The sequence below is a fragment of the Lutra lutra genome, chromosome 16 (assembly GCF_902655055.1).
Source record: "Lutra lutra chromosome 16, mLutLut1.2, whole genome shotgun sequence".
NCBI classification, from domain to species: domain Eukaryota; kingdom Metazoa; phylum Chordata; class Mammalia; order Carnivora; family Mustelidae; genus Lutra; species Lutra lutra.
The window spans coordinates 60,796,985-60,824,250 of record NC_062293.1 but is presented as its reverse complement, the minus strand read 5'-3'; the positions used below and the strand labels follow the sequence as shown (position 1 = coordinate 60,824,250).

At 64.8% G+C, this 27,266-nt stretch overlaps 2 protein-coding genes across 7 annotated transcripts in view; one reads left to right on the top strand and one right to left on the bottom strand.

Moving 5' to 3' along the window:
* SPNS2 (SPNS lysolipid transporter 2, sphingosine-1-phosphate) overlaps positions 1–14,612 on the top strand; it is a 30,164-nt gene extending 15,552 nt beyond the window's left edge. For 2 of the 6 annotated variants that reach the window (XM_047706367.1, XM_047706364.1), the window contains 11 exons: positions 4,787–4,923; positions 8,369–8,520; positions 8,663–8,729; positions 9,481–9,623; positions 9,780–9,932; positions 10,025–10,214; positions 10,528–10,593; positions 12,007–12,105; positions 12,176–12,339; positions 12,756–12,947; positions 13,420–14,612. In XM_047706367.1, coding sequence (XP_047562323.1) covers positions 4,787–4,923; positions 8,369–8,520; positions 8,663–8,729; positions 9,481–9,623; positions 9,780–9,932; positions 10,025–10,214; positions 10,528–10,593; positions 12,007–12,105; positions 12,176–12,339; positions 12,756–12,947; positions 13,420–13,810 — 1,754 coding nt within the window. In that variant the 3' untranslated portion in view covers positions 13,811–14,612. Of the gene's footprint in view, positions 1–4,786; positions 4,924–5,780; positions 7,745–8,368; positions 8,521–8,662; positions 8,730–9,480; positions 9,624–9,779; positions 9,933–10,024; positions 10,215–10,527; positions 10,594–12,006; positions 12,106–12,175; positions 12,340–12,755; positions 12,948–13,419 lie in introns of those variants that run through there. The other 4 variants (XR_007123273.1, XM_047706369.1, XM_047706368.1 and 1 more) reach the window with 4 other exon arrangements.
* MYBBP1A (MYB binding protein 1a) lies at positions 14,600–27,226 on the bottom strand. Its single transcript, XM_047706363.1, has 26 exons — positions 26,730–27,226; positions 26,469–26,564; positions 25,745–25,828; positions 25,584–25,658; positions 25,379–25,486; positions 24,256–24,431; positions 24,002–24,169; positions 23,785–23,902; positions 22,483–22,778; positions 22,154–22,264; positions 21,510–21,635; positions 21,173–21,340; positions 20,979–21,084; positions 19,094–19,190; positions 18,869–19,020; positions 18,525–18,605; positions 18,303–18,452; positions 18,043–18,219; positions 17,806–17,963; positions 17,016–17,256; positions 16,724–16,849; positions 16,577–16,645; positions 16,033–16,146; positions 15,796–15,897; positions 15,394–15,530; positions 14,600–15,289 (listed from the first exon to the last, which is right to left on the bottom strand). Exons 1-26 carry the CDS (start codon positions 26,925–26,927, stop codon positions 14,743–14,745), a joined length of 3,981 nt encoding a protein of 1,326 aa, XP_047562319.1. The 5' UTR covers positions 26,928–27,226; the 3' UTR covers positions 14,600–14,742.
* Positions 27,227–27,266: the final 40 nt, after the last annotated feature.

The window sequence follows — 27,266 nt, the reverse complement described above, 5'->3', positions numbered from 1 at the left end:
GCTCCATTTCCAAGGTGGCACAGAAAGAGTAGAACTTAAAAGACAGGGGCAGCACCTTAGTGAGAAGGAACGGGGAGCTCCTTCCAAGACTCAGGTCAAAAATCTGGAAGTGAGAAGGTAGGCACTGAAATTCAACACTGGAGCAATTAGACCCAGTCAAAGAGAGAATTAGCAAATCAGAAGACGGGTCTCTGTAAGGCAGCCAGTCGGGGAAGGGGAGCGGGCTTCAGGCTCCAGGGACTGGACTGTGGGGGAGCGGAGGGAGGGAAGGCTGGGCAGAGGGCAGGGTCACATCGCATAAGGAATCTGGCTCTCGTCCTGGGATGGTGGGGGGCCAGAGAAGGCTTTGGGATAGGCAGGTCCCTGTGCGACAGAGGCTTCGGGATGGTCTCTCTGGGACTCAGTGTGGGGGTGGGTGGGAGGGGGAGGTAGCCCAGGGCTGTGGTCGGAGTGGTCACGAGGATGCTCCAGGATGGGGTTGGGGCAGAGTGGGGACGGGGGACAGAGGAAGAGCCAGCTCAGACTGAAACCAGACAGCAGCTCTGCCTCGGGGCCATCTCCTTCTGGCCTTTTCCCCTCCCCACTTCATCCAGCAAGGCTGCCCCTGGCCCTGTCCTTTCCCAGGGAGGCCCAAGAACCCATCTAGCTGAGGCCTGAGGGGCCAGCCCAGGGTGTCTGTCCTGAGCAGTGGGAGGGAGGAGTGGTTCCCATTCTCTCTGCAGGAAGTCTGCACGGTGATGGGGCTGGGCTGTCCTGGGTCCTCCCCGTCGTCTGGCTGCCTGGGCCTCCGTCCACCACGTCCTGTGGGCAGAGCCCGCCTGAGTGACTTCCCTGCCCACAGGAGATGGAGGATGGCAAGTCTCCCCAAATAACAGTTGGGCCAGATTTGGACTTTGTAAAAATAGCCTCGTTCAGCTGAGGCTGCGGTGGGGGCTGGATCCGAGCTCCAGGGCCACTGTGGGGAAGCCCGGGTCCCCCAGTCCAGACCTCAGCTGCTCCGGCCCCAGGACCATCTTCTGGGGATCAGCAGGGCCGAGCGCACCCCGAGAAGGGCTCGACAGCCCCACGGGTGGGGTCAGAGGGGCTCCGAATCCTCAGCGGTGTGGTCCCGGGCTTTGGGTGTGGGCCCGCAGAGAAGGTCAGGGGCCTGGGCAACCCCTCCCCGAGCTCTCCCTGGCCCTGCATGGCGGGGGCACCACCCGTCCCACAGAGAGGCTCCGAGGCCCTGCCCCCTCTGGCCTGGCTCCCTGCCCGCGGGCCCCATTGTCCCCGTCCTGTGGGCTCAGCACACGTGAGCTGCCGAGGGCTTCCCCACACCCGGACCACAGGATGTCCTCGTGTGGGAACTGCTGGGAAAGCCGTCCCGCTGAGACCGGGTGGGGCCGCCTGGCTGCGCAGAAAGCTCTCCTCTAGCGAAGGTGGTGGGGCGGGGGGTGGGGGGTGGGGTGGGCAGGGGACGCTCCTGGCCCAGCCGGCTTCACCCCTGGCCGGTGGCCGCTGGCCAGAAGCCTCTGCACACCCACCAGGGACCAGGTCCCCTCTGCCGGTCCTCCTGCTGGCCGCGGTTTTCCTCCTCTCCCTGCCCTGGTTGTGTTTGGAACCCCACGCCACCCTGCGACGTCCCTGAGGGCCCGGGCGGGTCCCCTCTCTTATCTGTCCTGAGCAGAGGGGAGGGCTGCAGAGATGGATGGATCTGTCCCTCCTGACCCCGGACACCCTTGTCCCCGAGGATGCAGGCTCAGGAGGGTCACTGTGTCCTTTTGGGCGAGTTCCTCCTCCTGTCAGTGGCCCAGCTCTATAACAGGGTGACACAGTGGAGCTCGGCTGGGGCTGGGCCATGAGGACAGGCTGTGTCTGGGCGGCCATCCTCTCAGATGGGCCGGCAGATAGCCTGAGGTCCACTCTGTGGCAGGCGGTGGGTGGGGATGGCCCGGGGCAGCTCTCCCCTTGGGTCCGTCCACCCTCTCCTCGAAGGGGAAGAGCAGACATGCCATGGTTGTCCATGGGCTCCTCCAGCACCTTCCCCTGCTCTGGCCTGGCCCACCTTCCTGTAGTCCCCCTTCCCTATGCCGGGGTCTGTAGTGTGATTTAGAGCGAGGACCCTGGAGTTAGGCAAATGGGATTTAACCTCTGGCTTGGCCGCCCTGCAAGCTGTATGACCTCACTCCTTTTGGCCTCTGTACCTTCCTGTCGGGTGAAGAGAAGAGTGTGGGGCAGTGACGTGACTGGTGTTGAGGTCCAAGGCATGTGCTCGGGCCACCAACGGGAAGTGAGGTTCTTGGTAATGGGAAGCACCCCGCCACCTTCACCTTCCTGCGGCATTGCTTCTAAGACCGGTGGTATAAGAATAGTCTTGATTTTAAGTATTATCATCCTGGTAAACTCCTATGCACCCTTTAGAGCCCTGCTCTGGTGTCACCACCTCCACGAAGCCTCTTTTCACGATCCTTGTCCTCCTCACTGGTTTCCAAACAGGGCAGCTCATGGACAGGGGTCACTCTTGATCTGATTCTTTTTGCCAACCCCCCCCACCGCTGCCCCCAGCGCAGACAGGCACAGAAGGAACGGTTCCTTCTCCTCCCCTAATACATGTGAGTCCTGATGAGGCCCACATCCTGGTCTGATCTCAGGCAGGTCCTGGGAGGCAGGCCCAGCAGGAAAATTCTTTTTCTAGATATGAGGAAGTAATTTGTGTTGACTAACCTAAACAAGAGCCCAGTGTTGACCAAAGCTGTGGGCCCTGTGCGGGGTGTGGCATCAGGCTCCTCAGGTGCTATCTTGCCTTGCACTCTCAGCAACCCCGGAGTTGCCGTTTTATCTTTGTTTTACAGAAGAGGAGGCTGGCACGTGAGAGGCTGTTGTTAGAGTTTCAGGAATTGTGTGAGCCAGTGGTCGCACACAGCCGTCAGGAGCGGCTGAATCGTGCAGACCCAGGGTTCAACATCCTGCATTCAGAACCCACATAGTAGATACCAGATCCCTCCCTCCCTCCCTGCTTTGCAGCCTCCTGCTGTCCTGGTGTTGGTGAGGCTGTGGCCCGCCCTTGCCCCGGCTCAGCGGAAGGAAGCATGTGGCGCACACCTCCCCCTGACTCTGGCAGCCTGAGGTCAACCGTGGTGGGCGTCTCTGCACCACGCCAGCTGGCAAATCCCACCCGTCAAGGTCCCCCGCCACACCCCCACTGTTTTGGAAAGCCATCAGTATGGCCCTGAACAGAGAGGTGGAAGCCTGCCCACGGTCACCCAGCTGGGAAGGAACAGTGGACTCTGGGCCCAGGGAGGGTCTCTGGTGCCCAGACCCATGGCCCTTGATGCTGGCTCTGTCCCCAGCAGCCACACGCTCACCATCCTACTCACCAGGACGAGGGGGACACTGTCCCCCTCCTCCAACCCAGCCCTCTCCCCGCGATCTCCCTGTCCCTCCTTCCCGCCACCCCCTTTCTCTTCTTCCCACCCGCCTCTGCCCAGATCAGGTCTGAGGGAGACACCAAGCCTGCTTGCACACTCGGCCTGGTGGTCAGAGCCCGGCCAACTGGCCACCTCATCTGCCCACCCCTGGCCTTTGTCTGGCCATCTGCCCATCAACTGTTGGACGGTCTCCGGGGGAAGCATGGGGGAGTGGCCTTGACCCCTGGCCCCTAGGGTGTACGCTGCCCGGCTGGGCCTCTTCGTCCCACCTGGGGCCCCAAGGCCCTACCTGGCGCCAGCAGTGGCATCCCCACGGAGTCCTTGGAGACACTGCTGCTCTCTTGTTCTAGAAGAGTAAAACCAGGTCACGTCACTGCCCTGCTCAGCATCCCCCAGTGTTTTCCTTCTCAGCCGTGGAAACCACAGTCACCACAGTGGGTCGCAAGGCCCTGTTCCATCTGGCCTCTCCCCCCCGCAACCCATCCCTCTACTCTAGCCACTCTGGCCTCCTCACCGTTCTTCAGATGTACGAAGTGTACTCCTGCCCCAGGGCCTTTGCACTTGCTGTTCTTGCCCCAGTATTTACAGGATATGCTTTCTGACCTCCTCCAGGTCTGTGCTGAAGTGTCACCTTCCCTGACCCTTCTGTTTAAAGTCGTAGCACCTGCTTTGTCTCTCAGACACATACTTCCCATCTCCTGTTTCTGCCCTGTTACCCTTCTTGGCACTTGTCACCGTCTGACACACCAGTTTTTGTTTGATCTTCGGTTTCTCCTGCCGAAGAGGGCAGGAATTTTTGTCTGTTTCGTCGAACGGATGGACGAGTGAATGAACAAAGGCCGTGTTTGCGGAGGTCAGGGAAGTGTCGATAGCCTGCTGGGAGTGAGAGTGGGAGACCGGAGCTCTGGGCCCACTCGTACGAGGCTTTTTGACCTTGGGCAGGTCCCTTCCCCTCTCTGACCCTCTTTCCCAAGGCTAATAAGGGGAGCAATGTGGGAAGTGCAAGGAGCAGCCTCCAGAGTCGGGATCAAACACACGGGACTTTGGCTGCCAGTGGGGCCCTGGGCACGTCTTGTTTCCCACCTCTGTGAGGTGCGGCGGGCTGGGGCACACCCATGATGCCGGGTGGTGAGCTCCTGGCACGGCTCCTGGCACGTACCACACTCAACAAATCCATCTTTGCTGTTTGGCGAGCTCTGCAAGGGCTGCCCACTGGACCAGCCGGGCCTGCGGCAGAGCGGATGGGGCAGTAGGACCCTTCACCTCACCTGGGCCCCTGGGCCCGGCCGAGGGCTGTCCCCGGACCCCGGGCTTGGCAGGTGGCGTGGGAGCCGGCTGTGGCCATGGGCACCCCATCATGCTCTCCCTCTCCCATGCAGTGTTCATCTGCAGCTTCATGGTGGCCGCCCCCGTCTTCGGCTACCTGGGGGACCGCTTCAACAGGAAGGTGATTCTCAGCTGTGGCATCTTCTTCTGGTCCGCGGTCACCTTCTCCAGCTCCTTCATCCCCCAGCAGGTGAGGCCTGTCAGGCTTCCTTCCCAGCATCCCCGCAGTCCCGCCGCGTGCCCCGCTCCCTCCAGGGCCGCCACCTCTCATTGACTGTCCTCTTCTGGACTGGGGCGGCAGCCTCGGCTGGAGCCCCAGGTGTCTGTCTTCCAAGTGCAGTGGGCTGAGGGGTCTCGGGTACTTTTGTAAGCGGGTCATGCAGATAGGGATGGCCTTCCCTGTGCTGGCCGGAGCCAGGGGACCTGGAGCCCTGCATGGCCTCCTCTTTCCGAGCTGCCTTTGATTCAGGGAGGAGGTAAGGAACAGCAGAACCTTTCAGTCTAGGAGTCAGGGCCCTCTGGTTCTAGTCCGAGCTCTGCCATCATCCTGCTGTGTGACTCCAGGTGAGTCACTGTGCCTCTCTGTGCCTTGCACAGTTCGCTTTTTTTTTTTTTTTTTTTTTAAGTAAACTCTGTGCCCAAGTTGGGGATCGAACTCATGACCCAGAGGCCAGGAAACATGTGCTCTACTGACTGACCCTCCAGGCGTCCCATACATAGTTTGCTTTGTCCAGTAACCAGCTGTCTGCTTGGGTTGGAGTTCAAGGGCGTCCAGCATCACCTCCACATAAGAAAGATGTTTCTCTACCAGCCGCCATGGTCCTGGGTCTGAATGTCCCGACTCCGTGGTCCCTTCAGCCCTGTGACCTGGAGAGCCTCATTTCTGCATCTGAGGAATGGAAGGAATTCACAGCTTGAAGTGTCACTGCGTCCAGAGCCTGGAACATGGAGGGTTCAACAAACCGTAGTTTCTGTTCTCTCTTCTGCGAGGGAGACACGCTGCTCTGAGAGGGAGTGAGTTCCCATCACTAGGCGTGTTCCAGCAGAGGAAGGACACGAGCATGGCGGTTGCTGTGGAGGAGGACAGAGGAAGGAGAGAACCAGGGTCTGCCTTCCAGGAGCTTTCAGCCTCGGACATAAAGGAGAAGACCCTTTCCCTGTCCTCGGGAGCACGCAGGCTGGGCGTGGGAAGACGGGGTGGGGCCCCCACATTCACAGACTTCATGATGTGCAAAGGGCTGAGAGTTCTCACCGAAGAGACAGTGGTCTCTGGAACTCCATGGGGCCAGGGAAGGCTTCCTGGAGGAGGTGGCCCTTGAGCTGGAAAGGCAGGCAGGGAGGTGAGGCTTTTTGTTGGGTGGGATAGGAAGAGGGCACAAACCCATGGCAGCAGTAATGGTGCGGTGTGTGGGCGGGCCCCCAAACGAGGAGAGTGTTTTGGCAGGAAAGGAAGGTAGGGACCAGGTCATGGAGAACCTCGGATGCCTCGTTAGAGGGTCTGGTCTCAGTCCTGAGGGCAGGGGTGAGTCACAGGGACACGGACTGGGGAAAGGTGCTGGTGGGCTCTGGATCACAATAAAAAATGGGGCCTGGACCAGATGCCTCCTGGGGACCTTTGGGCCCTGCCCTGCCCCAGCCAGGGTGCTGGTCCTCTGACCCACCGCGCCACTTCTGGGATGAAGCCGTGAGTCCAGGACCGCCATGCCAGCAGCTCTGGAGGTGCAGGAGGGTGGGCGGAGGCGGACGGACGGGTCACCAGTTTGTGGACTCACTGCACGCCTGGTCTGAGCCCCATGGGGGTCCTTCATGGCCTTGGCAGTGTGATTCTGAAGTTGATTTGGCAGAAGAAACGCTCAGGAACAGCCAAGAACCTGGTGAGAAGTGACCGTGGAAGGGGCTCACCCCCTCGGTCCCCACGGTGCGCTCCCCTAATCCACACAGTGGGCCGACAGAGACGCCCTTCCCGCGGGGGCCCAGGCTCAGGGACAGGTATGCCACATGCGGCTCGGGCAGTGCTGCCAGTCTGTCTGGATGGAAGGGAGACCGTCTCGCAAAATCAGTCCAGACAGATAAAAATAGAGTGGAAAGCAAAGTATAAAAGTCCAGGGCTATAAATCTGCGTGAGAAGGCCAAAGAACCCGGCAAGACTGCGGGCAGAGGGTGGAGAAGGCCGCCACTCCAGGAGGAGCGGGTGCCCGACTCCCATCCCTGGGGAAATGCAAATCCCAGCGACAATGAGATGCTGTTTCACACCCCTCCGATGGGCAACGGTTGGGAAGGCCGCTGCTACCAAGTGTGATCAAAGCTGCTACAGGAGCGGTGACAGGGCCCCTCTGGAGAGCAAAGCACCAGGATTCCTCGGAGCCTGCCATGTGCGCCCCAGCCACCTACGCGCCCGGGAGAGCAACCCTGGCCCATGGACACTGCATGGCACGGTGCTCGTGAGGGGCTGGAGCAGAAGGGGACACGCAGGACGAAGCAGGCGCGTTCCCGCAGAGAGACTTGGCAGCGGGACCGTGAACTGTGTCTGCGTCAAGCCATGCAAACGGGCTTCCGGAATGTGTGAAGGAGGGCAAGGCGAAGTGTGGGGCAGGGGGCACGGGACGGACACTTTGGGGTATGCGTTTTGAATGCACACGGGGGACACGGGCCGTTCGGTGTCCGGTGTGTGGGGACAAGGTGGCGCCGTGTCACGGGTTTCCGGGGGGGCCGTGGGATGGCCCCTACCCTCCCGTGCTAAGGACAATGAGGAGATCTCTGAGACCCAGCAGATGGCGCATTAGGGAGCACTGTCATCGTCTTGGATGGGGCAGGCCTTCCTGAGCGAGGTGAGCAGTCCAGAGGCCAGCGGGGGCCATCGCCGGGCCGGAGAGCATCGGGTCACACAGACCCCGCGGTCGGAGTAGAAGGAAGGTGACAAACGACGCTCATCACGTATGTCGTCAAGGGTCCAAACGCACGATCCCTAAATGCTCATAGAAATCAGGACAAGACGGCCAGCCAGCAGCAAAGTAGGCGAAGGCACTGGGCAGCAGAGCCCTGGAGAGAGGGGCTGCACCAAGGGTGTGGGGGACACAGAGATGGAGACAAGGCACGGGGCTGGATGGGCGTCCGGCGCTGCAGGGGGCGGGCCTGGATGGAGACGGGCGGACGGAGGGAGGGAAGCGGGAGACCCGGAGGAGGGCAGCATGTGGGCGAGGCTGGCCGGATGGGTGGTCAGGGTGGGGCCAGGGAAAGATGACCGGGCCGGGTTCTCAGGCCCTGGGCAGCCGGGGGGACGGAGGGGCTGGGTCCACATCAAAGGGGAGGACCCTGGCAGCTGGCACGGCCCCTCCCTGCCCAGCTCAGCTGGGCTTTGCTCTTTGATGTGTGTGTGTGTGGGATGAGCACGGAGCCCACCGGCTGCCTGGCCTGGGGGTGAGGGGGCCCGTGTGGCTCCCGAGGTAGGGCAGGGACCAGGCAGGAGATCTTGCTCTTGGGGGCAGGCAGGGCAGACACCGGGGGTCCGTCTGGGCCACACGCGTGGCCATCTCCCTGCAGCCATCCCGGCCAGAGCAGCTGGGGCCTGGCTCAGCCCCTGCCCGCTGCCTCAGCCTGGACACTGAGGGGAGCCCATGTTGTCTGCCCTCCCACAGCACTTCTGGCTGCTGGTCCTGTCCCGGGGGCTGGTGGGCCTGGGAGAAGCCAGCTACTCCACCATCGCGCCCACCATCATAGGCGACCTCTTCACCAAGAACACGCGCACGCTCATGCTGTCCGTCTTCTACTTCGCCATCCCACTGGGCAGGTGAGGGCCCCCTCCCCGAGGCTGGGGCTCCATGACCCGGCCACGTGGAGGCCGTCCTCGGGCCACGCCAGCAGGGGGGCGGCGGGGGGGGGGGAGCGGACGCTGCTCCCCCTGCAGTCTGACCGTGCCGTCTCCTCTGCAGTGGCCTGGGTTACATCACGGGCTCCAGCGTCAAGCAGGCGGCTGGAGACTGGCACTGGGCCCTGCGGGTAAGGACACTGCTGACTAGCCCCCACCCAGGGTCCCCAGGGACTTGCCCCCCAAGACCAGCATACTGGGGGCGTGAGGGAGCCAGGCCCATTCGGACAGGACGAGGGACGGCCTCCCGCGTGTCTGTACACTCCGGGTCTGCGAGGGCGCATCCCGTTCCAGCCCAGCCCCGGGTTAGCGGGGGCCCAGTTGACCTCTGCGTAGGGGCTCCCGGGGTCTGGAGCCCCTTCCTGCCCCGAGCAAGGGTTCAGGCGAGTCCGCCAAGGCCCCAGGACGGCGCGATCAGAGGAAACAGAGATGCCCCGTCCCGTGGAGGAACGGAAGCTTAAGACAAAGTGTTTTTTCCTCAAAAGCAGGAAGGAAGCAGCCTCCGTGGAATTTCTTGATGGGGCGCGTGTGGTGGGTGGGGACAGGCCTGTCCAGCGGGTGGGGGGGGGCGGGTGTCCCAGAGGCTCTGCTCCCGACCTTGGCTGCCCTCGGGGACGATGGCGTGGGCCCCTCCTGATCAGCAGTGGGAACCCTCCCCGGGTCCCCACCCTCTTCGTGGCTCCAAAGTCGGTCCCTCTGCACGTCGGTCCTTGTCCTGTCCACCATCCGTCTTTCTGTCTTCCGCCCGTTAACTCATCCCGCAGTCTGTGTGTTCTCCTTCTGTCCGTCCTCCTCCTGCACAGCCCAGCGGGTGCCCCCGGGGAGCTCCACCGAGAGACGCCCAGGGGCCTGGGATCCCAGCTTGTGCTCCCGCCCCACCAGGTGTCCCCCATCGTGGGCATGATCACAGGCACGCTCATCCTCATCCTGGTCCCAGCCACCAAGAGAGGCCACGCCGACCAGCTCGGGGGGCAGGTCAGGGTGCACAGCTCGTGGCTCCGTGACATGAAGGCCCTGATCCGCAAGTGAGTGCAGCTGGGAGGGGTCTGGGTGGGCGGAGGACCCTCCCTGCCAGGCTGCCCACGGGGCAGTGCTCCTCACCCCTGCAGCCCAAGCCCGTGGGGACAGCGGGGACAGGCTCGGGGGCCTCGCTCAGTGCCGCTGCCCCTGCCCCTCTCCAGCCGCAGCTACGTCTTCTCCTCCCTGGCCACGTCGGCCGTGTCCTTCGCCACAGGAGCCCTGGGCATGTGGATCCCGTTGTACCTGCACCGCGCTCAGGTCGTGCAGAAGACGGCAGAGACGTGCGGCAGCCCGCCGTGTGGGGCCAGGGACAGGTGGGGCCGGCCAGGGGCGCGGGTGGCGGTCCCCCTGTCCCAGCTCGCACCCACCCCCACTGACCCCGGCCCCCTGCCCTCTGTCCCCGCAGCCTTATCTTCGGGGCCATCACCTGCTTCACCGGCTTTCTGGGAGTGCTCACGGGGGCGGGAGCCACGCGGTGGTGCCGCCTGCGGACCCAGAGGGCCGACCCGCTTGTGTGCGCGGTGGGCATGCTGGGCTCCGCCATCTTCATCTGCCTTATCTTTGTGGCGGCCAAGAGCAGCATCGTGGGCGCCTACGTGAGTGCAGGGCGGGGGCGCCCGTGGGGGAGGCAGGGGGAGGCCGAGGGTGTGGGACGTGCAGTCTGGCTCGCGGGGCTCCTCCCCACGGGGAGGCCGTCGTTGGCTGCCCGCCCTTCCCCCTGCTCTGTCCAGGGCCCTGGGCGTCTTTTCGAGCTGCTAGCCTTCCTTGAGGTCCTTCTGTATTCTGCAGACTCCTGTGAGCCTGAGTGCCCAGACATGCAGGCCCCAGGGAGGGGTGGGAAGCCTGGGGGGCTCCCTGCCAGCCCCCAGGAGGAGGGCCCTGATAGCCGCTGTGGTCTCTCCTGGACAGATCTGCATCTTTGTCGGGGAGACACTGCTCTTTTCTAACTGGGCCATCACCGCGGACATCCTCATGGTGAGGCCGGCCGGGGTTCCCTTGTGCCAAGCCAGGCTTCTGGACTCCTGGGGAAGCTAGAGGGGGTGGTGAAGAGGTCGGAGGCTGGCAGGCCCATGGGGGGTGGACAGAAGGCCAGGCAAGCTGGGGAGGTGGGCCTGGAGGCAGGGAGGGGACCAGGCTTCGGGGCCTGAGAGCCGAGCCCTGGGCAAGCAGAGGGATAGGCTGGGGCTAGATGGGGAGAGGGGTGTTGGCAGGCTCCACATGGCCGGGAGGCTGGCACTGCCAGGCTGGCCTGAGGGGTTACTGCCTGCCAGAGTGCACCCCCCACCTGGTCCAAGCTCCCGGGGCCCGGCTCTCCCAGCCCAGCCTGGGTCCCAGGGGCGCCTGCCTGAGAGCCCGTGGCTGGGCTGGGCGGACAGAGGCGGTGTTCACAGGCCAACAATGGGCGCTGGATCAACCAGCCAGGGACAAAGGGCCGTCTGAGCAGCGGCAGGGGCCATGTCCCTGGGAGGAACCGGGAGGGGGTGGCACTGTGGGGGGGTGACTTGGGGGGAGATCCTCCCTGCTCAGGGCCAGGAGGGGCTGGGAGAAGGGAACGCAGGGCCTGCTGTAGGGAGAGAGGGAGCCAGCAGGCCAGGCCTCCCTGGGAGGCGGGAGAGGGATGTCACTTGGGGTCTGGGCCACACTATGGGACAGCCCAGGGGATCAGAGTCAGCCTGGCGTGGGGGGCTCCTACTGGCTTTTCTCCTCCAGGAAGCCCACCCTGCTTCACTGGGAGGCCATCCGTGGGTGGGAGTGGGGGGGTCTGGCTCAGCTCACATGGAGCCAGGCCAGTGGCAGGGGTGAGAGTGAAGGGAGGAGCGAGTCTGTGGCGCTGGGCGGGACTCCTGTGCCTGCCTCTGCCCCCGGGGGCAGCCCCAGCTGCTGGCAGGGTTTGGGTCCCAGGGAAATCCTGTCCCATTTTATTGTCACAGCCACATGACTGATCACTGCTGGAAATGGGGCCACGCAGTCCCATTGTATCCAGCTGCCCCTCCCCCAGCCCTGTAAGGAGGGGCCCTGTGGGCTGCCCCCCACAGCTGCTCCGAGGCTTCGGAGGACCTGCCTAGCCTGGTGGGCTCCTAGCTCTGGGGGCAGCGGGAAATCGGTGTGAGGGTTGCCCCAGGCAGAGCAGCCTGGGCCCCGCCACGTCCTCATGGAGGGGAACCAGCACGGTCTTCGGCTTATAGGTTCCAGTCCCAGCGCTGCCGCAGCCCCTGTGTCGTCCATGTGCCGGGCCTCCGTTTCCTGCAACCCCCACACAGGCTCCCGGCTACACGCCCAGGGCAGAACCTCAGGCAGCCTGCCCCCAGGGACCCTAGGAGTATGGGGACCCCAGGGACGAGGCTAGTGGCTGTGCCCTCTGGCGTCTGACCTGCGGCCTCTTTGCAGTACGTGGTCATCCCCACGAGACGAGCCACGGCTGTTGCCCTGCAGAGCTTCACCTCCCACCTGCTGGGGGACGCCGGGAGCCCCTACCTCATCGGCTTTGTGAGTACCGGCAGCTGGGGGCGGCCTTGTGGGGTGGGAGGCACCCCCTGACCCACTCCCGCCCCCGCAGATCTCGGACCAGATCCGCCAGAGCACCAAGGACTCCCCGCTCTGGGAGTTCCTGAGCCTGGGCTACGCACTCATGCTCTGCCCCTTCGTGGTGGTCCTGGGCGGCATGTTCTTCCTCGCCACCGCCCTCTTCTTCCTCGGCGACCGCGCCAAGGCTGAGCAGCAGTGAGTGGGCAGGGTCGGGCACCTGCTGGTGGGGGGCACATGGGGTCCCCTTGTGGCCCAGGCTTGCGGGAGGGGGACAGCTGACAGCTGGCCCATGCATGTCTCCTGGCCACCCAGGCTTTCAGGAGGGTCCCCTGGCTGTCCAGGCTTGCAGGGCTGGGGACAGCTGGCACATTTGGGTCCCCTGGCTGCCCAGGCTTGTGGGAGAGGGACAGCTAGCAGGTCCCCTGGCCGCCCAGGATTGCCGGAGGGACCCGTATGCCCAGCCCGCAGGAGGGTCTGTGGACAGCTCGCACGCCCAGGCTGGGGACAGGCTTTCAGGGAGAGGGGCTGAGTGGTTGGCCTGCCTTCTCCTCTGGTTTTCTGACTTCTTTCTTCTCTCCTCTTTGCTCCTCTATCTCCTCTCCCCACCCTTGGGCTCTCCCACCTTCCCCTGGGGCTGACGAGGTCCCTGCCCGGCACGTCCGGCCAGCCGGCCCCCGAGATGCGATGTGCCAGAGCAGTGCCCGGGCCCGGCCGCCGCTGACCCACCACCTTGACCCCCGCCCGTCTCTCCCCCAGGGTGAACCAGCTGGTGATGCCGCCTGCATCTGTCAAAGTCTGAGGCCGTGAGTGCAGGAGGGCTGAGCAGCTCCTGGCAGGAGGGGAGGGGTGGGGGTCCTGGGGAATGTTCCAGAAGCAGGAGCAGCTTCTCCCAAGGCACCTCCTACCAGCTCTAGGACCAGGGCCATCTTCCTCTTGAAATGTGGCCCACGCCGACTTGCTAGGTCAGGGGGCAGGCAGGCTCCCGCTTCCTTCCTCAGAAGGGATTGAGGGCAGAGGTCGGGGCTGGGACTGGCGGGAACCCCTACTCCATCCGGGACTGTGCTCCCCTGCCCCCAAGAAGCGTGCCAGGTCCTAAGCTGACCTTCCTCTGAGCCCAGCCTCTGGGGGCTGCTCTTCCCAGCAGCCCTCCCCTTCGTCCCCGTGATGCCCCCAGAGCCCAGGGACAAGCCCGTTTCTTTAAAGAGCAGGAAGACAAAAGGGACAGTCTGGACTGGCCGCTTCCAAAGCCCCCTGTGACCTGGCCCTTCTTTCTAGGTGCCTCTGGGACCATGAAGACCCCTCACTGACACCCTACTTGGGAGGCATTCCACGGCACCCCAGCCCTGCTGGGCCATCTCGAAGCTTTGTGTGTGACCTGAGGCTGGGCACCCACCCTCTCTGGTCTGGGGCTGTGGAGTGGCCGTGGCTCCGAGAGGCCGTGTCCTCGGCGAGTGTGGAAGGATGTGTGTGGGGAAGCCACACGGCTGCACAGACTCCCAGCCCCGGGGCCGGGCTGCAGACCCCCTGGGGCCCGGGACGAAGACCACCTCCAATCGGCTTATGGGGAGAGCCTGTCCTGTCCCTGCCTCACAGGGTCCCAGGCAAGCCTCTGCCGTCCCCAGACCATGGGGCTGGACGGCTGGATTTCCCCACATGGCATCTCTGAAGGCCTAGCGGCTCCTGGATTGCAGAGAGGAGGGGGGTCCAACCTCACGCTCGGGGACACAGGGATCACTCTGACCTCGGGGACGATGGACTCCAGCGGGCAGAGCCGGGTGCCCCGTGGCTGGTCCCTGCGAAGGACACTGGTCTCTGCTGCCTGCCGGACCCCCATGGGGGCCAGCTGCTGGGGAGCCGGCGTCTCCAGGGGTGAAGACCCTGGCGGCCGCTGCACCCGACCTGTGCCCCAGGCCTGGGTGTGGGAGCCACACGCCCCCCACCCCAGGGGCAGGGCCCAGGGTGCTAGCTGCTGGAGAAAGTAGTCACCCCATGAAGCTTCCTGTCCCAGAAAAAGGGCCAGGAGCGAGGCCCGCACCCCAGGCCGGCTGCCGCAGTGCTCAGGGGCCCTGCCACCGCCCCCACACCTGCCTGCTGGCGGAGCTCGCCCTACCCTGCCCCACGCGCTCCTGCACACCGGCTGGAATCGAGGTGCCGGCCCTGACGACGCGCTACCCCGTAGTTAGCTGGCGTGGCTTGTGCGTGTGCAAGCTAGCGGCACCCACTCCTCACCAAGCTCTGGGGCACCTATGGGGGTGGGACCCCCAAGACCAGCCCGGCCCCAACGGGGGGCCCCAGCGATGTTTTCTTGTTGTACAAGAACCACGTCCAAGTGTTGCCTCCTCTTCCTTCCGGAAGCCAAACTGCTCCTTTATTTTTCAGAGCTGCTGATCGTGAATCTCAGAGTCTTAAGAGAGAAGCCAAATATGTTCCTCTTGTAAATGAAGGAATAAACCTATTTAAATCACGCCGCACTGGCTCCCAGGGCACAGCCGACCGGGGCGGGGGGGGGTGTGTGTGTGTGTGTGTGCGGGGACAGAGGACACGCGAATCCCTCCAGTCCCGGTACTGGCCGTGGGGCAAACGCAGGGCTCTTGGGGCTCAGGGCTTCCTGGCCTTCTTGAGCGACGCCTTCTTTCTCTTGGTCCCGCTCTGGAGCAGGCTGGGGCTCCTGCTGGCCAGAGACAACCTTGCCTTCTTCCGCGGCAGCGCAGACTGCGGTGACTTGCCAGACACCCCCTTCTCGGGCAGATCCTTCTGAGGCTGCTTTCTGCTGGCGGGCGCCGCAGGGGACGCAGGCCTGGCTCCGTTCACCTGGGAGGGCTGCTGCTGCTTCTCCTGCAGCTTAGAGGTCTTGGCAGGAGCGCTGGGACTTGTGGCATCTGGGGCCGGCCTCTTGGTGGCAGGTGTCCCATTGGCCTGGGCGGGCCCCTGGGCCTTCCTCTTCCTCCTCCTCTTCTTGCCTGTGCTGGGGGGCTGGTCGCCCCCAGAGGCCGTGGGCTTGGCCTCCTCTGCCGTGCCTTCCAACGTTCGCTTCTTGCGCTTCTTGGTTTCTGGCAAAAACCCCTTTTTCTTTCTCTTCGCGCTAAGGGGGCTCTGCGTGACCTTGGGGACTTCCCTGGCCTCCTTCTTCTCTGACTTGGGGCGCCTTGGAAGACAGGGTGCAACATAAGGGCGCGCCCAGTGAGAGGTGTGGCCCTCTCCACCGTGCTCCCTGCCCGAGGGAGTCGCCAGGCCCCCCCCAGAACCTACTGGACTCCGAGGGCCTTCATGGCCTGCCAGTAGAGGTCGCAGAGGCGGCTGCAGCCGGTAGAGCGCCCCCCCGGCTGCAGCCTCTGCTGCTGGCTCTGCAGCACGCCCAGCACGCCGGTCAGGTCCACGGTCAGCTTCTGTGGGCAGGACACACCGTGGCCGCCACAGGGACCAGAGGCAGGGCCCCTGCCAGGCTCTGGGTCCCACATTCTCCCACCCCCACCACCAGCATCCTTGCTAAGGACCCTGTCCTGGGCTGGACCAAGGGACCGACCTCCCCAGCTGCCGCCCAGTCCACGAGCACTTCCCTCCACTGAGCGCGGCCCTCCCTGGCATCTTCCTAAGGGGCGGACCCCCCTCAGCCTGGCCCGCGCTCCGTCCCTGCCATGGCACGCCACCCACCTCCTGATGGACGGTCCTGAGGAGGGTGTTGAGCAGCCCCAGGGAGGACAGCTCCTGCTGCTGCTCTGACTTGCTCTGCGCTTCCCCCAGCGTCCGCAGGTTCTAGGGAAGATGCCCGCTCAACACCAGAGCCCCGAGGGGGGAAAGGCCCTGATGGGGCAGCCCAGCCCCAGCTGAAGCCCAGGGTCCCAGAGACCCACCCCAGTGGGAACGCAGCAGGAGCCCACAGACCCTCACCTCTGTGACTTTCACCAGGATCTGGCTGACCAGCTGCTCCCACTCAGGGTCCTCAAAGCACAGCCGCAGCTCCCGCGTGGGCAAGGTCTTCTGGAGCAGCACACAGGCTTGGGCCTGGTTGGGGGGCAGGATGGGGGCCTCAGTGCAGCAACCCAAAGCTCAGGGAGCCACAGGCGGACTCCACGGGCCCCGGGAGCAGCCACCACCTGGGCCCAGCCCTCGCCCCAGGCAGGTGCAGGAGCGGAGGCCAGGGGCAGTGGGGACAGTGCACGGCCCACTAGTCCGCTCAGTGCCCTCCTGAGGCCTGCCCGTCAGCCTGGCCCTGGGTGACGGCCACGTCCAAGTGCACATGTCAAGGAGCTCGGGGTTCAGGCCACATGGCGGGTGGCAGCGGTGGGGGTGAAGCTTTCCCTCCCGACAGTGACCCTGTGCCCTCACCAGGGCTCCTCCAGGGCCTCCCAAACACCCGGGCGGAGATGGTCACGTGGGTAACTTCGACAGGCCCGGGACTGGGGTCCAGGGCTGGCGTCCGGGACAGGCCTACCTGATGGCGGGGCCGTGCCTGGCCTGTCACGTGCTGGATCACAACGGGGAGCAGGCTCTTACAGAGAATCTACGGACGGCAGGATGAGGTAATGAGCTGGGCCGGGCCGCACAGGGGTCCCAGGGGCGGGCCGGCCTGGACGCTCACCGGGTGCCGGGAGAAAAGACTGAGGAACATAGGCACAGTCAGCGGGCTGTTGCGCTTGGTCAGGAAGGAGGTCAGTGCCGAGGAGAAGATCGGGGTCACAAGGCTCAGATCCAAGCTGCCGCTAGCCTACACCACGGGGGAGAGCAGCTGCATGATGCTGGGGAGAGGGACGGGCACAGCCGTCCTCGGGGAGCTGGGAGGCGGCTCCTGGGAGTCACAGCCTCCACTTCCCCTCCGTGACCCTGCAGCCAGGCTCCAGCGGCCGAGCCTTCCTGGGCTGGGGCCGGCTCACCTTGGGGTCCCCGGGCTTGGGGCCAGCTTTCTCCTTCTTCTGGGGCTTGCAGACGGCGGCGGCGGTGCTATTGCCTTTCAGGACGCGGAGCAGGTAGAGGGCCGCATTGAAGTAGTAGAGAGAGAGGGAGGCATCGGCCTGGCGGCTGGCCTGCTGCACCAGCCGCTCCACCTGTGCGTACAGAGCCCCCACGCTGCGGCCCACGTCGTGGCAGTAGTGCCGGGAGCGGCACAGGTGGTGTCTGTGTCGGGGGAGAGGGTGGAGGAGCTGGTCACCACTGTCCGCCTCGCCCCGCCGAGCAGAGCCCGCCCTCCGCGCGTCCTAGTACACAGGCGGGGAGACAGGAACCCAGAGAACAGGGGTCTGACCGCGGAGGCAGGGGTGGGCCCGGGGCCACCTATGGCTCTGCTGAGGTGAGGGAGAAGAGAAACCAGCACCTGGGGCTGAGCCTGCCACACGGGCAAACCTGCCTCCCCTAGGACAGAGGCTTCTGGGCCCTGAGACTCGGGTCCGCGGTGCTCAGGGCACGAGGACCAGGTCATCCACAGACTCAGCCCCGGCAGGTGGCAGGGACAGCCGGCCGAGGGAGCGCAACCTGGGCTGGCAAGGACGTGTGGTGGGGGGCGCGGTCCGTCCCGCCCTGCCAGCTCCTCCGTGAAGCTCCTCGGGCCCTCAGGTCTGGCCCCATCCTCTCTGGGGCTGGCAGGTCCACATCCCCCTTTCCTGCGGGGACCTGCGCCAGGCTCTGGTCCCAAGCCCCTGCTCCCGCCGGCCCCACCCACGCGCTCACGTGAAGATGCGGGCTGTCTTGTGCAGCAGGTCCTGCTCCTGCTTGGAGCTGCTGGTGCGCATGCTGCGGCGGATCACGTCCAGCAGCGGCTCCAGCAGCTCCAGCACCAGCGGGTTCTCGGGCTGCTTAGTCACCAGCACCTCAACCAGGTCCAGGACCTGCGGCCAGGGGGACGGGTCAGTGGGTGCAGGGCGTGCAGGGGGGCGGCGGGGGGGCGCAGGTACCTCCTGCACTCACCCGGATCTGGAAGTCTCTCCGGAGCACCTTCTCCTTCCGCAGCTTGTTCTTCTCGTCCCTCCGGGCCTGGATGCGCAGCTTCTGCTCAGCGAAGAGACTGGCGAGGTTCTGGTCCAGGGCCATCATGGCCTCGTCCCCCAGCTCCTCATCGTCGTCGTCCTCTCCGTCCACCGCGCCCTGAGGGACAGACGCCCGCTGAGCCACTGGCCGCTGGTGGCAGGCGCGCCCCCCCGCCCTCCCCACCCCCCGCCACTGCTCACCAGCGCCTTCCCTGCCTGCAGCACGGCCATGAGCTGCTCCCGGAAGCCCTGGTCCACATCCCTGTCCCGGTCCTCCTCGTTGCTGTCCTCGTCATCACTGTCATCCTCGTTGGCCGAGGGTCTGTCATCCTCACTGTCTGAGCTCTTGTCCTGCGGGGTCCCCTGTGTTAGACCTCCCGTTGCCCGCCCCACATCCTCCCGCTCACCTCTCCTTGCACGCACCTCACCACTCTCCGATTGCTTCTCGGAATCATCCGTGACCACCACGTTGTCCTCGTCTGGGCTTTTCTCAGGGTTCAGCACCTAAACAGATTACCCAACAGCTGACACACCTGTCACCGCAGTCACCGTCCCCCACACCAGGCCCCTTCCAGTCTCAGCCCAGAGACCCCCATCTCAGGGAGGAGGATGGAACCGGGAGAGGAGGACACACCCTGGGGGGCAGAGAGCACAGCACTGTCCAGCGAGGCTCCCAACCACTCAGCACATTACGGCAATGACGAGGGGACCCTCATCCTGTGGCAAGCCCCATCCCAGACCCCATTTCCCCACACACCCCAGCTTACATCCAGGATCAGTTGCAGAGCCCGTGGGGTCAGGTGGACACACACATGGCTGAACACAGTCCGGGCCACCTGGCGCATCAGGTGGCTGGGCTGGGCCAGCAGGGCCAGCAGGATCTCCACCAGCACCTCCACCCACGGCGGCTCCTGGGGGGCTGCAGGCGGGAGAGGCTGAGCCGGGTCCATGGGGACGTGCCCAACCCCCCAGCCCTGGGGACAGTGACCCACTGGCAGCCTTGGAGCGGGTCCGGCGGGGCTTCTCTCCCAGGCTCTTCTGGATGCAGGTCTGGATGTCTGCCAGCAGCTCGCAGCTCTCCGCGGGGGACTGGGGCAGGGTGAGGACAGGATCAGGGGCAGGCCCCACTCCCGGCCCCGCTGAGCCCCTCCCAGCCAGGACTGAGCACCCCAGGTACCCACTCAGCACCCAACAGGCCACCATGGGGCCTGGGAGCCCGATGACGCTAGATGTCCCCCCACACTGATTGCAATGTCCCTACAGAGCACCAGGACCGTTAACTGGAGCTGATTCCAGGACACTTCGCCCCCATAGTGCCAGGATTAGCCCAGACCGCAGACCTGCCCAGGAGTCGGGGGAGCCGAAGCCCCCCATGGGGCCCGTCCCAGCACAGCACACAGCTTCCGCACCTAGACAGGGTGACGGAGCGCGGCCGGGCCGTCTGTGCCCCATACCCTTCATCTAGGAGAGCTGCACACGCAGCTCCGGGGTGAGGTGAGTGCCCATTTGGGGGGCGGGTGCCAAGGGCATCCCGTGCCTGCTGCCGCCCTGCTGCCATCAGAGGCCGATGCCAGGATCCGAAGGGGCACTGAGGCCCCCACGTGTGCACACACGCCACGTGTACGCATACAGGCAAGCACACGAACACCTCACACACAGAGACAGATGTGTACACACACAGACATTTGCACACACATGCCGTGCACAGACCCACACACACGTCACACGGACATGCAGAGACCACACACTCACCCTCTGCACAGACTGCACACACAAAGACCGACAGGCACACACGCCGCTAGACACACAGACCGACACACGCTGCACGCACACACAGGCCACACATCCCACACACAGGCCACACATCCCACACAGACCGATACATGCACACATCATACAGACTGGTGTAGACACAGACTGACACATACTACACGCACACACAAAGGCCACACACCCCACACACAGGTGTAGACACAGACCGACAGACACATGCCACACACGGATGGACACGTGGAGACCGGCACGTGCACACAGCACAGATGTGCACACACCGATGAACACGTGCTGCACACACACCTCACAGAGACTGGCACACGTACACATGACCCGCCTGCAGGCTGGCTTGGGCGTCTGAGATCTGGAAGCACAGAACACAACCCTGACCCCGGCCCAACGGGCAGAAGGCAGCTCCAGAAAGCGCAAGACCATCCTGCAGCCTGAGGGGAAGCCTCCGGAGGAGCCAGGACGAACCCTGAGAGTTGAGCCCTAGCTTCAGTAAGAGCTTCCGGGTGGAAAAAACGGAAATGTCGAGAGATGTGGTCATCAGTGTGGGGACACAGACGTGCAGGCCATAACCACGGGGCACAGAGCCCCACGCTGGGGAGCCACAGGGACACGTGCTCGCCCCCACCTGCCATGGCGGCTGTCGGTGGGTGAGATTCAGGGGGTAGGTCAGGGCCTCGCTCCTTGTGGACCGTGGACTACGGCCGCCGCAAGTGCTGAGGGAGCAGGCCCGGCCCAGAAGGCCGCACGTCCTCTGCCACACCTCCCAACTCTGCGTGGGCAGGCAAGTCTGGGAGTCCAGCGGGAGAGTGCAGTCAGACCCGAGGGCCCATCCCAGGCCATGGCTGTGTGGCCTGCACCAGGTTACTCGGCCGGGAGTTCCGGCCGCCCCACCCGGCAAACGAGGCGGCACCTGCCGCAAAACTGGGGGGGTGGGGATAAGAAATGCCGCATGGGCAGCTCGGCACATGACGGAGGCCCAGAAAGCAGACGGAGCGGCTCTTTCTTGGACTGTAACCCCACCAAGGCCCACACTGCCAGCCTCGACTCGCAGAGGCCCCAGGCCATGGCCCGCTCCCCTCCAGGTAGCCGTACCTTGAAGAGGTAGATGCCCACGAGGAAGAGTAGGTGCTGGAAGGCACTGGCCTTGGCCTTGGCCTCCGCAGAGCAGGCCTCCAACTCCTTCAGCGTCTGCAGCATCCTGCGTGACACAGGCAGGCTCTCAGGCCTCTGCTGCCCCCTGGGCCCTGGGGTGTCCCACCCGCCCCCTGGAAACCGCAGCCCCTCACCGGTCCCAGGCCTGGCGCTGCTGCGTGGTGAAGGGCGTCAGGGGGGTCACGTTGCGGCTGTGGTTCAAGAGCAAGTCTGCGAACTGTACCAGCCGGTGGGTCCAGGGCTGCCCGTCCGGGGTCTGTGCTGGCGCCTGCCGGAACTGGGTGCTGACGGTCTGCAGCAGGCTGGGAGGGCGGGGATGGGGTCACGGCCGGCCGCAGACACAGCTGCCTCCCAGCACGCCCACACCCGACCCGCTGGAGCTCACTGGGCCTCTACGTGCTCCCGGCTGAGAACCAAGGAAGCGAGCGAGCTCGTCCCACCCTGCCCGCTCCGAGGCTGCCCACGGCCCACCTGAAGAAGGCACTGCTGACCACCTCCCGGGTCCGGCTCTCCAGAGGGAAGGAGAACCGCTGCTCCGTCTCCGGGATCTGGGACGTGGGCTTCTTCGTTTCAAAGAATGAGTGGAAGAAACAAAACCTGGGGAGGGCAGGAGCACCACGGGTCTCAGCAGCCCCCGCCCAGGATGGCATCGCTCAGGGCCCAGGGCCAGGTAGTGGCAGAAGCAACATTTCCCAAATCTGTATCTCCAGCCCAACCGGACTTGGCCTGTGGCGAAACTGGAGTCTGTCCCTCGGAAGCCGGCCACACGTGAGGCCGCCACATCAGAGCATGCCAACGGCCTCTGCAGACGCGGGCTGCCCACCCCCCCCACCCCTTGGCCGTGTGGTGAGGGCTGAGAGCAGCTGGCAGAGGCGAGCCCAGCACTGGGGCCTCCCTAGCCCCGCAAGCGTCTGCAGGGCCCATGGCTAACCCTAACCTTTCCTTTCAGGAGCTCCTGGGACTTTTCCCTAAACCGCCTTCTGCCTAAGGGGCAAGAACGGCCTACTCCCCTGGCGACCTGATGTAGGGCTCCTGGCTCCAGGGCCACCAAAGACTAGGCAAGAGGCCTGATTCTTGGGCTCCTACGAGGGCAGTGGGGGCAGAGCCTGTCCCACCTGGCCACCTCCTCAATCAAGTCATCCTCCTTCTCCGCGTGCAGGGCGTCCACGGTGCTGACCAGACGAAGGATGACCCACTTCCGCAGCCGGAACACCGCTCGCTCGGGCCTGCGGGGAGCCAGGTTACCGGTTCCTTACCACTCTGTCCACCTCAGAGACGGAAGCTGAGCTCTCCTAGCCCGGCCACCAGCACAGGAACATGCAAGGAAACTCGGGCCTTCCGGGAAAGCGGCGGCTCAGCTCAGCCCTCCCCTCCCCTCCCAGGGCCGCCATCCTGTGGGAACACGGCCCGGCACCCCCACCCCGAGCTCCGCACGCCCCCTTACCCGTGCAGCGAAGCATCCTGGGCTTTCTTCTGGTTGCTGGTGCTGAAGTCCACCAGGGAGTCCAGGTCGGGCTGGAGAAACGTGGTCTGTAGCCAGGCCACATAGCCCTTGAGGGCACGGGGACTTAGGGACCGCACAACCCTCCAGAACGTGGGCAGGACAGGGAGGCCCTGGTTGGTGATGCGGGTGAAGGCCACCACCACGGCCAACTGCCGCTCAGGGTCATCCCGGCAGCCCTCCAGGAAGGCACCCACGTACTCGTTCATCTCCGGAGCAAACTTGAACTGGTTTGGGAGCTGTGAAAGTCAGGCCAACACTGGGGTCACCTACCAGGAGGGTCCAACGGTCCCACCACCCTCTTCTCCAACAGGTGACACCAAGGCCTGGCAAAGCCCTATGTCGTCCACGGCCAGGCCAGGCCATGCCGCAACCCGTCCCCCGCCCCCAGCACTCCCACTGTGCATCACAGTAGGCCGCCGTCCACCCACTCCCCCCGCCAGTACAGGCTGGGTTCCCGGCTCGGGGAGGGCGGAGCAGGGTCCCGGCTGGGGCATCAACCCCCTTGTCCAGCTCCTGGCTGTGTCACCATGCCACATGACTTTGTGTGGCCGCAGGTGTCATCTTCAGGACAACCCCGCACTGGTGGCCTCTTCTGTCATCTTACAGATGAAGAAAACTGGCCACTAACTTTTCAAGGGCACAGGGTTCCAAGTGGTGCCTGTGGGATATGGAGCTCTCGGTGCAGCTGCCCTGCCCCTGGTGCAGCCAGAACAGGGGGGTGGCCACACCCCATGCCCAGGTGCCCGCCGTGAGTGCTCCAGGGGACGTGACCCGTCATCTTCATGGAGGCTCTGCCCAAGACGCCGGGCTCACAGAGGCGAGGCAGGCCCGGGCCAGAGGGCAGCCCAGCTCCCAAGCCTGAACTCCTAACAAGCATAGGACTCTCCCATCCAGTGTGGGTGCAGCATGGGGGCGCACACTGCACTCAGCGGTCACAGAGCAGGACGGTTCTCCTCATTGCAGAGCCAAGTGGTGGCCGCTGGCCACGCATGCCTGTGCTGAGGGGCCTGAGGCCGGAAGGACTGATCCTGCCAAAGTCCACTCAGAGGGGAAGGGCGCGGGCAGCCAGGTGGCTCACCTTGCCCAGAGGTAAGGGACCCCCGTTTCCCCAGCAGGACCGCCAAGACAGGAGACCAGAGACGCTGCAGCCAAGAGCAACCCTCTTCCCAAGAAGCTGGCTGACCCCCGAGGCGCCCGCCCTCCTGGCAGTGCTGGGGCGGGGGGTGGGGGGAGGAGACCCACCTTAGCGGTGACCATGTGCTCCCCAAAATGCCGGATCAGGTCGCCCTGCATCACCAGAGGCAGCTGCTCCTCAGATAGCAGGGGCAGCGCCGCGCCCAGCAGGCGGAAGCACAGATAGCTGGGGGAGCAAGGACAGCCTGCTCAGAGCCCTGTGGTGCCCTGCGCAACCGGCCGTGCACCTGGCTGCCCCCCACCCCCGAGATGGGCCCCCACGCACCTGGCCGGCCAGAACTGCTTCTTCAGGAGCCCCTGCTCCACCACCTCCTTCCAGAACCTCGGGAACTTGCCCTCCCTCAGTGACAGGCGGAGCAGGTCCAGAGCCACGGCAGGCAGCTTGCGCTCCTTCTTCACGGAGGTGGCCGCCGTCTTCAGGACATTCACCAGTCTGGGGAGGGGCGGAGGGACTCAGGGGGCACCGGCCCATGCGCGGCAGTGTCCCCGGGGGAGCCCGTCCTCCCACCGTCCTCACACCTGGGGATGTTCTCGTCCGAGAACAGGTTGACGGGTCCCGTCAGCTCCTTGAGCTTCTCCGGCACCTTCTGCTGGGCCAAGAGGAAGAGCTCCAGGTGCTCGGGGGAGCCCAGGACTGAATTCAAGTCCGCCTTGAGGACTTTCGGCAGGATCGCCTGCAACGTGGCTTCTGGGACCTGGCGTGGGGACACGGTTGGGGGAGGGTCGCGCCGTCCAGCACCTGTGCCACGTCCCCTGTGAGGGGAGCCCTGTGGCCCTGTTGTACCTGCCAGGCTTCTGTGAGGCCCCCCGCAGTGCCAGGTGAGGTGGGACAGCCGCCCCCACCCTGCTAGGCACCAGCACCCCGAGAAGCTGTTTGTTATGGAGCTCACTCCACGGCCAGTCCTGGGGCCTTGGGTTTTTAACAACTGCCCCACCGATGCTGACTAGCTACCCTTTCAATTACCCCTCTTTTGGTTGATTCAGGACTAGTTCGTTTTAAATATTTATTTATCAGAGCAACTGAAAGAGCAGGCACGCGTCGGGGGAGCCGCAGAGGAAGAAGCAGGCTCCTCAATGGGCAGGAGCCCGACATGGGGCTTGAACCCAGGACACCGAGCTGAAGGCAGACGCCGAACCCACTGAGCCTCCCGGAAGCCCCGAGGGATGAGTTCATTTCCTGTACGAGCTGCGCCAAGAGGAGAGCTGGGACTTGAGTTCACGCCCCCGCCTCTTCCTCCAAAGCAAAGGGTTCTAGGTACTGGCCCACCTCCCTTTCCCCAGCAGGGCCGCGGGGCCCTGGGGGTCAGCTCTGCCCAAAACAAAAATGGCAAACATGTTTAATTCGCTTGCCACGTGGCAGGTGCTGCTCTAGAACGGCGCCGTCCAGCGCAGCAGCCGCTGAGCTCTCAGAGCGCAGTCAGGTGAGTGGAGATGGCCCCCAGGACAAGAGGCTCGTGGGACTCTAGGGACTCGACAGGAGAAGAAAGTAAGGATCCTCTGCAAATTCCGCACCGATCATGGGTGGAAACGTTACTCCAGATCCATGAGACTGAACACCTCCCCGGGGACACCGCTGCTGTGGGGTGTCCAGGCTTCTGCTCTCAGCCTCTCCACCTGGGGTCTCACGGCGGGAAGCCCGTACCTCAGAGAGGATGTCCACCAGGGCCTTCTGGGGCTGCTCCTGCAGGTGGTTGTGGTGCTGGGCCAGGCTCTGCAGCAGCTTTACAGACTTCAGCAGCGCCTCGGAGTCCTGGTGCCCAGAGAGGGGACACAGTTATGAGCAGGGCATGCCACAAGTCCCCCACTCTCCAGCCCGCCCACATGCCCCCTGCCCCCAAACCTCTCACCTTCACCAGCCTGCCGGACTGAAAGAGGGCTAGCACCCCAAAGAGGTTTGCAAAAAGAGCCGGTCTCATCATCGCCTAGAAAGGAGTTTCAGGCATCAGTGAAAAGGGCCCAGGAACCCCGGCCTGGGGCTGCCCATCTCCCCCAGGCCTCGAACGCTCACCTTCTTAACTTTCTGCAAGTCGTACTTCTCCTGGATCTGCTGCAAGACGCTGCACAAGGGGATGTCTTCGAAGGACTGCAGCAGCTGCCAGGGGTTTGCAGCAGGAGGGCGAACCGTTCAGGGAGGGGAGGTCCAGCCCCACCCAAGAGACCCCAGCCTCCTTCCAAGTCTCCCTTCGACTTCTGGCGCGAGGCCCGCGGTGCCTCTGGGTGCCCACCCCAAGCAGTGCTGGTGTGTGAACACGGCTGCTGGAGGGAGCTCAGTCTCGCCTCCCCGCCCGGGCCCATCAAGCTTCAGAAAACCACTCCTCTGGCTGAGACTCCGTTAGCCCATCTCCACAGCCTGCTACCTCCACAGCCTGCTCTGAGCCGCCCCCAGCGAGGGTGCTAAGGGACTGGGTCTGGAACACCCTCCCAGCTGCCCACGTGCCTCCAGGGCGGCCTCTAACCCCCTGGAGAGAAGAGCGCGCCGAACCTCGCCAAGGAACGGTAACCCACCCCAGAGCTCACTCTGTCCGGTCTGTGACCCCCCGAGGCTAGTCCACCCATGTCCCCAGAAAGAAAACTGCTCACCCCCTGGCCCACCCGCCTGGGCGTCCCTGGACACGGGCCCCGCTCGGTTTCCCACGTCCGCGAGGGGTCGGCGCCTCGGCTCCGACACCCGCCCTCCCCACTCCCCAGCGCCCCGAGCGCCCGGCTGGGCCTCTTCCGGAGCCGCCGCTCACCTGCGCCAGGGCCAGACTGTAGCAGGGCCGGGCAGTCTCTCGGCCGACCCCGAGCCCGGTGATGAGGCGCTTCAGGGCGTACTTCCTCTCGGGTCCCTGCCGGAGCGAGCAGGGCCGGCAGTGAGGACGGCGGTCCGGCGGGGCGCACCGCCACCCCCGCCGCTCGCCCCTGCCCTGCCCACCGCCGCGCAGCCCCCCGCCCCTGCCCTGTCCCTGCCCTGTCTGCCGCGCGCCCCCCGCCCGCCCCCGCCGCCGGCGCACCTGGGGCCTCGCGCGCAGGTACTCCAGCAGCTTCTCCGTGGCCTCCAGCCGCGTCTCCTGCTCCGGCTTCGCGATGTCCCAGAAGAAGTCCAAGAACTCGCGGCTCTGCTGCAGCAGCCCCTCCCGGTCTGCCGGCCGCGGGCCGCTAGTGGCCACCCCCCCGGAGGACGCAGACTCGGCCAGGACCCGATTCTCCATGTCTGCCTCGCGCCGCGAACACGTGGGCTCTGAAGACGGCCTCTTCCGGGTCAGGTCGCGGCGCGTGCGCGCTGGGCGGACCTCAGGGGCGGGGCCTCGTGGAGCAGGGGGGCGGAGCCTCGCCGGCCGGGGGCTGAGCCGCCTGGGGGCGGGGAGTCTGGGCGGGGCTGGTGCGCTCGCCCCGGGGTTTATTTAATTTTATTATTTTTTAAAAAGGATTTTACTTATTTGAGAGAGACCAAGATAGCGACAGAGGTAGCGAGGAGAGAGGGAAAAGCGGGCTCCTCACTGAGCGGGGAGCCTAACGTGGGGGGGGGGGGCTTCCATCCCAGGACCCGG

Coding starts and splice junctions, on each gene's coding strand:
- MYBBP1A (XM_047706363.1), bottom strand. CDS start 26,927: ATGGAGAATCGGGTCCTGGCCGAGTCTGCGTCCTCCGGGGGGGTGGCC. Junction 21,636..22,153: donor TTGATTGAGGAGGTGGCCAG/GTGGGACAGGCT, acceptor TGCCCTCCCCAG/GTTTTGTTTCTTCCACTCAT. Junction 15,531..15,795: donor TCAGGACCGTCCATCAGGAG/GTGGGTGGCGTG, acceptor TCCTGCCCACAG/AAGCTGACCGTGGACCTGAC.